A 10,942-nucleotide genomic window follows, 5' to 3' on the forward strand; every position below is an offset into this window, starting at 1 on the left:
TGGCTCAGCTGGGAGAGGTGGCACCTTGGGGTGGGGGTCCCTGGCACAACATGGCACCCAGGGGTGGGGGTCCCTGGCATGGCACTCTAGGGTCCCCAGCACAGCAACCTGGGGTGGAGGTCCCTGGCACGGCACTCTGGGGTGGGGGTCCCTGACACGGCACCCTGGGGTGAGGGTCCCTGGCACACAACATGGCACCCGGGGGTGGGGGTCCCTGGCACAACATAGCACCCTGGGGTGAGTGTCCCTGGCATGGCACCCTGGGGTGGGGGTCCCTGGCCCAGCATGGCACCCAGGGGCAGGGGTCCCTGGCACAGCACCCTGGGCCATGGCAGCTCTTGGGCCCCGCTGCAGGGTGGCAGGACCTCAGCTCTGCAGGGAGCCTATCAGCCTGGGCTGGACCAGGGGCACTGGGAGCACTGGGGGTACTGGGCCTGGGGGCAGCAGTGGCTTTCGTTGTACTGGGGCTGGGGGCATGCCCAGTACATGGGGGAGTACTTGTGCTGAGGCTGAGGGCACCGGGGCACTGGTCACATTGGGACTAGGGGCACTGGGGGCTCTGGGAGCACCAGTTGTACTGGGGCTGTGGGCACTGGGGGCACTGGTTACACTGGAGCGGGGGACCCCAGTTGTACTGGGGCCTCAGGCACTAGTTAAACTGGGACAGGGGACACTGGCTGCACTGGGGCTGGGGGTGTTGGTTGTACAGGGCTAAGGGTACTGGTTGTACTGGTTGCACTGGGGCTGGGACCACTGGGGGCAGTGGTTGTACAGGGGCACTGGGGGCACTGGTCACACTGGAGCTTGGGGCCCCATTTGTACTGGGGTTGTGGACACTGGTTAAACTGGGGAAGGGGGCACCATGGGCACTGGTTGTACAGGGGCCAGGGGCACTGGTCATACTGGTTGCGCTGGGGCTGGGGGCACTGGTCACACTGAGGCTGGGGGCACTATGTGTACTGGTTGCACTGGGGCTGGGGCCACGGGGGGCACTGGTCATACTGGGGCTGGGGGCACTGGTTGGATGGGGGTGGGGGCACTGGTGGTACTGGCTGCACAGGGGCCGAGGGCACCGGTCGCACAGTATCAGGGAGTGGTCCCTTGGCCACACTAGGCCGGACTGGGAAGCACTGGGCCGGATTGGGGGGCACTGGGAAGCACTGAGCCAGACTGGGCAGCACTGATAGCACCACCGCCCCCCGGGCGCCACCGCCCCGCCCCTCGCACAGGTCACGCCCCCTCGGGCTCCCCTCGCCCATTGGCCCACTCCCGATATGACGCACGCGCCACGCCCCACTGCTGCCCCGCGGCGGGGGGGGCGGTGCCGGTGGAGAAGTTGGCGAGGCCCGGCCCGGTGGGGGGCGTAGCCTCGACGGCGGCGTGCCATCTCATTGGCCACGTGGGCTCCCTGCCCGCCCCCCGCGGGTCACGATTGGCGGGGCCCCTGACGGGCCGGGAGGGCGGGGCGGGGGGGTGGCCAAGATGGCGGCAGCGGCGGTGGCGGGGTGAGGCGGCGGCGGCGATGATGTCCGGGGCGGAGGATCGCGAGGCCGGCGGGGGCCCGGCCGCCCCCTCCGCCCCTTCCGCGGCCCTGCCCGGCCCCGCGGTGGCGGCGGGCGGCCCGGGCGAGGCGGGAGGCGGCGAGGAGGCGGGCTCGCTGCTCGGCGGGGCCCGGCCTCACGGCGAGGCGGGCGCCGACCCCGACGCGCCGCCCAAGAAGCGGCTGAGGGCGGCGGGGACGGGGGCGGCTGGGCCCGAGGGGGCGGCGGGCAGCGTGAAGCTGGAGGAGCGGCTCTACTCCGTGCTGTGCTGCACTGTCTGCCTCGACCTGCCCAAGGCCTCGGTCTACCAGGTACGGCCGGGCCCCGCGGCTCCCCCCCCTCTCCCCCCCCCGGGGCCTTCCGGTCCCGACACCGGCCACCGACACCCCCCCTGGGGCCTCCCCTCTGGTTACTGCCCTCCTCCCGGCCCACCCCAACGCGGGGCCTCCCGGGCCCATCACCGGCCACTGACACCCCCCCCGGCGGGACCTCCCCGCTGGTCACGGCCTCCCTTGCCCCCTCCCCCCCGCTGCTCACCCACACCCCAGCACCTTCCCGTGCCCCCCCTATCAGTCACCCCCACCCCGGGGGCCTTTGTGGGACCCTGTGGGTGGCTAATAGCAGCTCATACACCCCCTGAAGGCCTCTGTGGCCCCTCACCCATCACTGACACCCACCACCCACCGCCCCTTGACTGGTCGCCGATACCCCCTCCATTTCTCCTGAGCACCCCTCAGCACCCTGCCAAGCCAGGGGAACCCCCTCAAGCCAGGGCACTGGACCCCTCTGTGCTCCCCTCATACCAGGGGGACACCACTGATCCCAGTCACCCTGAGGCCCTGGGGAACCCCCACCCCTGCTGCTTTCCCCTGGGGGCTCCTTAGCCCTGCTCCAGGCACCCACTCCCTGTCCCCGCTGCTACTTGCTGGGGGCTTCAGGTGTTTCCCCCCCAGCTTGGGGGCTTTTGGGCCTGCTCCCCCTTTATGGACCCTACCCCCACCCTGGGCACTCATCCCTGAGGGTACCTGTCCTGTGTCCCATTGCCCCCCCTTCCAGAACCCCAGCACCCACTGCTCACCTTCCTCCAGCCCCTTCCCACTGACCCCATGGAGGGCTGGGCCCAGCCCCCCTTCCCATTTTACCCCGGTTTGTGCCACCCTGGGAGATTCCCTGGCCCAGAGGAAGGCGGGGGGCTCCCGGTGGGGAGCGGGATGGGCATTGGCAGCGCTCACTGGAGCGGAGCCACTGGTTACATAAAGGTGCCGGCAGGTTTCCCTCCGGCCAGCATCCATTTCGTGGCACACGGACCCGTCAACAGCCCCATGGTGACGACGGAGCTGCCGGCACGGCTGTTTGGTGCTTTGCCGGCAGAGCCCGCGTTCCTGGTGGCACCGGTGGCGTGCCGGTTGGCCATCGGTTTCAGCGACGGCAGAGCCTGGACACGAAGGTCATCCCCTTGGTGATCTCACGCCTTGCTGGTCACATACTAAGACTATCCGGCAGTGGCGCAGCCAGCCACAGCGATGGCAGAACCAGAGGGGGGAATGGGGGGGCTTCCCCCGGCTTCCTTTGGGGGGGTTAATTTGTGGGGGGTCTAAGATGGCCGCTGGCTCGGGGAGGTGAGATCCCCCCCCCCCCCCCGACAGTGATGATTAAGAGCACAAAACCCTCGCCAGAGCCACGCCTGGTGAGAGATCCCCACCGATCCGGTGCTGGTGCTTGCCAAACCGGCTCTGTGTGCCCGACGGCGGGGGGGGGGGGGGGGGCTGCGTCCTTCATGGCCTCCTCTTTCCTCCTCTGCTCCTGCGGTCACTTGTCCCCCTGTTTAATTATTTATGACGAGGGCTTTGCCAGGGATGTAATTAAAACCGGGAGCAACCGCGGTGTCGGCCGGTGGTGTGGCTGTGGCGGAACCTTCCCACCATCGGGTAGGTTCGTCGGGGCCAAGCCCTGACGAGCAGCTGTAATTACACGCTCACGCCAAAGCGGAGCCGTCACTGCTGCGGTTGTGGGAGCTCTCAGCTGGTGCTCGCCTCTTGTTTTGGCTCGCTCGCTGGTATTTTTAGCGCAGCAGCGACGAGGCACCGTGGTGGAAGCCAGCAGCTCACCAGGACTGTGCCGAGCCCAAACCACGAGGGATTTTTAGCTAGACACAGCCCCACATTCATCCCAGAGCTGTTGCGGGTATTTCGGAGCTGGGACCCTCACTTTGTGAGTGTGCTTTGGCACCATCGTGGTGGGGCCGGTTTAATGCCCGGCTGCTGCGCTCTGGGCCCGGCAGGAGGGAAGATCTGAAACCTTTTGGAGCCAGAACAATGGATGTCCTGGGTAAGCAGATCGGACGCTAATCCCTGCGGCAGGGTCAGGCCTTTCCCATCCCAGCTGAGGATTAAAGCTTTTTCCGGCGCTCCCAGGGGGGATGTTTTAACGAGCTCCTCCTGGTCATTGCACCGGCAGGAATCTTGCTGGAATTTGGGGGGTGACCCCCCACAACAGGCTGAACCCAGCTGCTGTGTCCTGGCCAGGTGGGGAAGCTGCTGGCTGTGCCTGGTCAGTCCCAGAGCTTGTCCTGGATGTGCTGGTGTTTCGTCAGAGTGCTCCGGCTTCCCGCTGGATTTGAGGGAAGGATTTTCACTGCAGGAGCCTGAAGCCACAGGCAGGAGCTTTCCGATCTGTTGGGAGCAGTCGCGTGTCCCTCGAACAATCCCTATGGTGACCAGAGACTATGGGGAAGCACCCAGCCTGGGTGCCATCTGCCTCCTGACACCCTCTGGCAGCTCCCGATGGATTTGGTGGTACCTTCTACCTGCTCTGCTGGGTGTTTCATAGGTGATGCCTTTGCCCACACCACCTGCTGCGATGAAGGCAGCTTCTCCCATCCTCCCGTGGCACCGCCTGTGGCAAACTCTGGAACGCTGGCACTGGCTCTTTGCTCTCAGGGGGCTGCTCTTTCCCTCTGTTTTTCAGGATGCATGGAGGAGTGGTTTGGGATCGCTCTGGTGCCTGAGGTGCCGACAGGATTGATCCAGTGCCACTCGCTGCCACAAAGTGTCCTAGGCCTGCATCCCTTCTTCCCCTCCTTGAGGGTTTTGCCCAGCTCAGCAGCTGTTGTAAACATGTCTTAAACTGATATTTTTTTGTCCTCAAAAGAGATATTTTTTTGATGCGAAGAGGGAAAACTAAGTGAGTGTGTCTGCGTGCTGGAAGGAGATGGTGATTCTGGCAATCTGTGGCAAAGCCAGCATTGATCCTCTCTTGTCACCGTATCAAAACAGGAATGAATTGGAGTAAAACAGATTGATTGGAGTGTTTTTATCAGCCCGTTGAAGCCTCCCTGCCCAGCAGCCCGGCCCCACTCTGCCCTGAGATGCGGGATGCTGTGTTTGGCTCCAGAGCTGGTCCTTGGCGCATGGGTACCCAGTGTGGAGGTGGACTTGCTGTGCCAATTGGAGACTCGAGTCCCATCCCGGTGATCCGAGCCCTCAGAGCCAGTGGGATTGTCTGCGCCAATGGGTCTTCCCTGGTCTCCCTCGGCGGGCTCTGGGGCTTCATGCTGATCCTGCTGGTTTAACTCAGGGCCGGGGGGGAATCTCGAGTCTGCCAGAGCTGTCAGCACTCACATGGCAGCTGAGGAATGTCCTGGCCTTCAGGATCCCACAGAGTTGGGGGATACAGGGAGCAAGGGAAGCTTCTCCCTGCCCCATTTTGGTGTAACTCTCTCATTCCCCACGGCAGGAGGTGCCTGGGGGCTTCCTCTCTGCCCGGCTGTTTTTGGCTTAGTATCCAGCTCACCCCAAGCCCTGTGGGGCTGGGGGGGCAGCTTGCACCCCAGATGCACACACAACCTGTGCCCTCCCTCCCCCCCCCCCCCCCCCCTTCCAGACATGGGGAACTGGATTCCTGTGGGATGGATGGAAACCAGGGTGGGAGGAGAAGGGAAGCTGGATGAAACCTTTCCCTTCCTCTCCTGTGCCAGGCAAAAGAGGTCAGTCCTAATTACAGAAGCAACATGCCTGGGCCAGTCTGAGAGCCCGCAGGCCCTGGCCGAGGCTGGAGTTGCTGCCTGCCCGGGCTCCAGCTTTGCAAAAACGCAGGCAGCCAGGGTCAGGGCTCAGCCGGCCAGTGGGAGCCATGTGCCGGGCAGGATTTTTAGGAGGAGCAGGGACAGCAAAGCATCATCCTTTTGATGGGTCCGAATTCACTTTATTTGCCTTTGCATGACTTGGTTTGCCCTGTGGTGGATCCCATGAGAGTCTGATGCTTTATTTCTCCTCTTCCACAGTGCACCAATGGCCACCTGATGTGCGCCGGCTGCTTCATCCACCTTCTGGCAGACGCTCGACTGAAGGAGGAACAAGCCACTTGCCCAAATTGCCGCTGTGAGATCAGTAAGAGCCTGTGCTGCCGAAACCTGGCTGTGGAAAAAGCTGTCAGTGAGCTTCCCTCTGAGTGTGGCTTCTGCATGCAGCAGTTCCCCCGATCCCTCCTGGAGAGGCACCAGAAAGAGGAGTGCCAGGACAGGTAAAGAGCTTTGCCTTGCTTCGGCAGGGTGCTGGCATTGTTGGCATGGCTTGTGGTGCTTGGCTGGCCTGGCGTGGAGATGTGTGGTGTTTGGGAAACCTCGCTGCCTGGAGCAGGGGGTCCCGGTAGAGCTGACGTGCATGGTGCTGAGCCCCCACGGTCAGGGTGCCGCAGACTGGAGGGCTTCTCCAGCTTTCCAGTGCTGCCGGAGCCAGATCCTGTGTCGGGGTAAAGCCATCAGCACGCAGCAGCGCCCCATGTCCCCTCCAGCCCCTGGCATGGGCTGCCCCAGAATTCCCTCTGGCTGTGTCCCACTTCTCTTGGGAGGTGACAGTGGTTCGGGGGAGGATGTGGCACCGCTTTGGCATGCAGCAGAGTCCCCCTCCCTCCTGGCCGCTGCTGGTGTGCCGCTGTGCCCGGTCTGCAGCTGCCTGCAATCCCTGGGAACCTGCCGCACTGGCACTACCCAGCAGTTTTCCACGGGGTGTGAAACGGCTCTCCTGGCTTTGCTGGCCTTGCTGCCGGATTGGAGTCCGGCAGGAGCGAGCCTCTGCGTATCCCTGCTGTCCCTACTGCTCTTCCTGGTGCTGGGACAGCGGGATCCATGTTGGTTGTTGCGTGGCATCCCAATCCAATGAATGTTCATGCTCGTTTTCTCCCTGACCCCAGGGTGACCCAGTGCAAATACAAGCGGATCGGGTGCCCATGGCAGGGTCCCTACCACGAGCTGACGGTGCATGAAGCCGAATGTACCCACCCCACCAAAACCGGCAACGAGCTGATGGAGATCTTAGATGAAATGGACCAAACGAGGAAAAAAGAAATGCAGCTTTATAACAGCATCTTCAGCCTGCTCAGCTTCGAGAAGATCGGCTACACAGGTAATGGTTCACTCGGGACGCCAGTGGCAGCTTCTCCGGCCCTTCTGCGGCATCTCCTCCGGCGCCAACACTGTTTCTGTGCTGCTGAAAACTGGTTTTATCTGGCGTGGCGATTGATTTAGTAGCGGCCGAGGGCTCTGCTGAGCATGTGGTGGCGTTTTGACTCGAGCCTCCATCCTCAACCACGAGCCCAGTGGCCAGAGTTTAAAACTAAACACATAAATGACATTCCTCGTGATGTTTTGTTGAGTTCTGGAGAAGCACCGGGCAACGCTTCAACACCCCCAGCTTGCTGTCACCTTCCCACTCTTCTTGCTTTGCCGAGGGGTTTCACCGAACCCCTCTCCCACCTGCTGGAAAGCTGCCGGTACCGCAGCAGCAGTGTTTGCGGGACTTGGCTGATAATGGGAGTGAAAAGCCCCGCTGAAGCGGCAAGACCAGGTAAGCTGGGCCTTCCCTTAGGGCATCAGTGTTAAAACCGGGCCTGGAGCCACTGGCTGAGGCTGGGTGTGCTCTGAACACCGGGCAGCGAGAGAACCTGAGAGGGAAGGTGGTGAGCTGGGGCTGGAGGGACGAAGGCTTTCCCCCCAGCTGCCCTCCCGGTGTGCCGGCACTGTGGGGACAGAGGGTGCTCCCGGCAGCACAGCTCGCTTGTTCCAGCGTCACTGGTGTGGATGTGGCTGGGGATCCGGTGAGAGCAGCCCAGGCGTTTTGGCAGCTGGGTTGTGCCGGCTGGTGGCCCAGCCATACGCCGGGCCTCGCAGCCCTCGTGCCGGGGCACAGCCCCGGTGAAGCTGGGCAGCTCGGTGCCGAGGGGCCATGGTGCTGGGCTGCGGTGGCAGCGATGCTGCCTGGCGATGGGAGTGTAGTGTGGCTGGAATAACTGATCCCCCTCCTCTGTCCAGGTTTTGCCGGCCAGGCTCTCCTCTCCCTTTCTCTCCTGGAAGTGCCGACGACAGTGTAAGCGTGGGCGGAGGGCACCACACCGTCCCTTGCGCCTGTGGTTACGCTGGGCGAGGCCATGGTCCCTACGCCGAGACCGCGAGCGCCCAGCTTCTCCCTAACCTCCCCTCTGGCGCCTTCGCCAACGCCATGCTGGGAGCATCCCAGTGCCGCGTGCCCGCACCGGGAGCCTCTGGGCCGCATCACCAGTGTTTGTGCCCTGCGGTTACGCTCACCACGCTGCCTCACTCGCCGGTTTGTACACCTGATCCAAATAAATGCTGCCTTACTACCCAAACTGTATCCTGTCTGTCTGTCCTGCCGCGCCGCCGGACACTGTGGATCCTTTCGGCAGCTGGTGGTGGTTGCCAGCACACCGCTGGGTGCTGGTGAAGCCCTTCAGCAGCTGGTTGTGGTTACCGGTGCTGTGTCAGACACTCGTAAATCTTTTTGGCAGCTGGTGGCAGTTGCTGACATGCCATCGGATGCTGGAGAAGCCTTTTGGCAGCTGGCAGTGGTTGCTGGTGTGGTGTTGGATGCTGGTAAAGCCTTTTGGCAGCTGGTGGTGGTTGCTGGCACAGCATCAGCTGCCGGTGAAGCCTTTTGGCAGCTGGTGGACACCAGTAATGCCTTTGGGCAGTCTTTGGCCACGTGCTGCCCCTCTGGGCACCGTCTCCGATCGCGGAACGGCCATGGGCTCGTTGCATCCCATGGGTGGCAGGGCTCAGCATCCATCCTGGGTCGCAGCTTCACTTTTGGCACCGGTGTTGCTAGTGTCACTGAAGGCGGGGGTGGGGGGGGGTGGGGGGCTGCTCCCACCTGACCCCAATATCCCTGCGTTTTTTTTCTTTATTTTATTTCTGTTTTTTCCAGAGGTGCAGTTCCGCCCTTACCGCACCGACGACTTCATCACGCGGCTGTACTACGAGACGCCGCGCCTGACCGTCCTCAACCAGACATGGGTGCTGAAGGCACGGGTGAACGACTCAGAGCGGAACCCCAACCTCTCCTGCAAGCGCACCCTCTCCTTCCAGCTCATCCTGAAAAGCAAAATCAACTCCCCCATGGAATGCTCCTTCCTCCTCCTCGAGGGCCCCTACGACGACGTGAAGATCCACCCTGTCATCTACCACTTCGTCTTCAGCAATGAGAACAACGAGACGGATTACATGGCGCTGCCCATCGACTCGGTGGAGTGTAACAAACTGCTGGCGGCTAAAAACATCAACCTGCGGCTTTTTATATTTCAAATCCAAAAATAGGACTGGGAAACCCACCATTGGACCCGCCCCCACCACCTCATCACCGCTGGGATCTCGCCCAAAGCGCAGTTTCGAGGCAAAAAAAAGAAAAAAGAAAAAAAAAAAAAACCAACAGAAACCCAACCCACGCAAAATTGAGAGAAATCTGCATGCGCCGGCGTCGATGCCGCTTCTCCTCCCGCGTCGGCAGCACGGCTGTGGGGGGGGGGCAGGGCTCTGGTTTTGGGGAGGGGGCGGCCATGGGGCTCAGTAGTATTCTGTACAGCGGCTCCTCTGGCTGTTTTACTATTAGAATAAAAAAAAAAGGGGAATTTTCCAATTATTTGGCGGTTTTTGAAACTTCAGCAAGTGGCAGAGACCGTGGCGCTGCCGGGGCCGTCCCCTCTGCCCGTGCCTCAGACCAGACCCGCGGGGGTTGGGGTGGGCTGCACCTCTTATTTGACCAAGATTTGAGTTGTTTGACAGAAAACTGTAGTTGGGATTTTTGTTTTTTTGGTGGGTTTTTAAAACAGATTTTGAGTGTTTTCTTGGTTGGTGGTTTTTTGTTTGTTTTTTTTTTTTTTCTTAACCAAAATTGAGGGGTTTGTGAGTTTGCTGGGAGTGTTTTATTTGTTTTGGTTGGTTGTGGTTTTAACCAAAATCAGAGTTTTGGAGGTTTTTAACAAAATTTGAGTTGGTTTGATTAGGTTTTTTGTCAAAACTGGGGTGGTGGGTGTGTTTTAAAACAGAAATTGAGATTTGTTTGTAACCAACATTTGAGGGTTTTTACACCAAAATTGCAGTAGTGTGTTGGAGTTTTTTTAAATCTAAATTGGAGGTTGAGTTTTTCCCAAATTTGAGTCTTTAAAACTGAAATTGAGTGCTGGGGTGTGTTTTTTACCACAATTTAGTTGTTGGGGTGTTTTAACCAAAATTGGAATTCTTTTTTTTTCTTTACCAAAATTGGAAGGTTCTTTTAACCAACATTTGAGTTTGCAGTGGTTTTTTAACCAAAATGGAAAGTATTTTTTAAAATCAAAATTGGAGCTTGGATTTTGCTTTGGTTTTGTTATTTTCTTTTTTTTTTTAACCAAAACGACAGTTTTTAAAATCAGAATTGGCATGTGGTTTTTTGTTGTGTTTTTGTGTTGTTTTTTTATTTAAACAAAACAGAAGGTTTGGGGGTTCTTTAATAAATCAGTGTTTCTCTTTATTTTTAACCAAACGGGAAGGGTTCTTTTTTTTTTTTTTCTTTTTTTCTTTTATGAAAACTTGAGGGTTAAAAAAAAAAAACAAAACAACCCAAACCCCAACCACCCCCAAACTCAGTTTTGGTTTTAACCCAACTTGGAATTGCCTTTTTTGGGGGGTTGGGGGGGTGTTGAGTTTTTTTGAGGGGGGGGTACCAAAACTGGAGAGGGGGGAGGGGGATGTAAACTAAAAGGGGAGGGGTTGTGACAGCAGACCGGCCCCCTCCTTAATGAATCAATTAATCAATTTTATATCACTACAGTAATGCAAGGGACAAGGGGTGGAGGTGGGGGAGCACCGGGGCTCCTAGGGCTGCCCAGGGTGCTGTCCCCCCACCCCGAGGGTCTGAGTTTACTGGCAGCAGGTGCTGCTGGGTTACTTAATGAGGGCCACCCACTAATTAGCTCTTCCCTGCCCTGCAGTAATGGGTGATAGGGGCCAACTGGGGCTGCGGCTGGGGAAACTGGGGGTGGGGGGGGAGACAGGGTGCACTGGGAGCCACTGGAGAGCACTAGGTGTACTAGAAGCACTGGGGCTACCGGGCTGGGGGGTACTGGGGGCTACT

The 10,942-nt window shown here is 59.7% G+C and overlaps 1 protein-coding gene across 1 annotated transcript; it reads left to right on the forward strand.

The window, feature by feature from the left end:
* Positions 1–1,456: 1,456 nt before the first annotated feature.
* On the forward strand, positions 1,457–9,677 carry ZFTRAF1 (zinc finger TRAF-type containing 1). Its single transcript, XM_080381820.1, has 4 exons — positions 1,457–1,852; positions 5,824–6,062; positions 6,732–6,943; positions 8,759–9,677. The coding sequence occupies exons 1-4, from the start codon at positions 1,523–1,525 to the stop codon at positions 9,145–9,147; spliced, it is 1,170 nt and encodes a 389-aa protein (XP_080237946.1). The 5' UTR covers positions 1,457–1,522; the 3' UTR covers positions 9,148–9,677.
* Positions 9,678–10,942: the final 1,265 nt, after the last annotated feature.

This window comes from Falco punctatus (genome assembly GCF_963210335.1).
Source record: "Falco punctatus genome assembly, chromosome: 3".
Taxonomy (NCBI): domain Eukaryota; kingdom Metazoa; phylum Chordata; class Aves; order Falconiformes; family Falconidae; genus Falco; species Falco punctatus.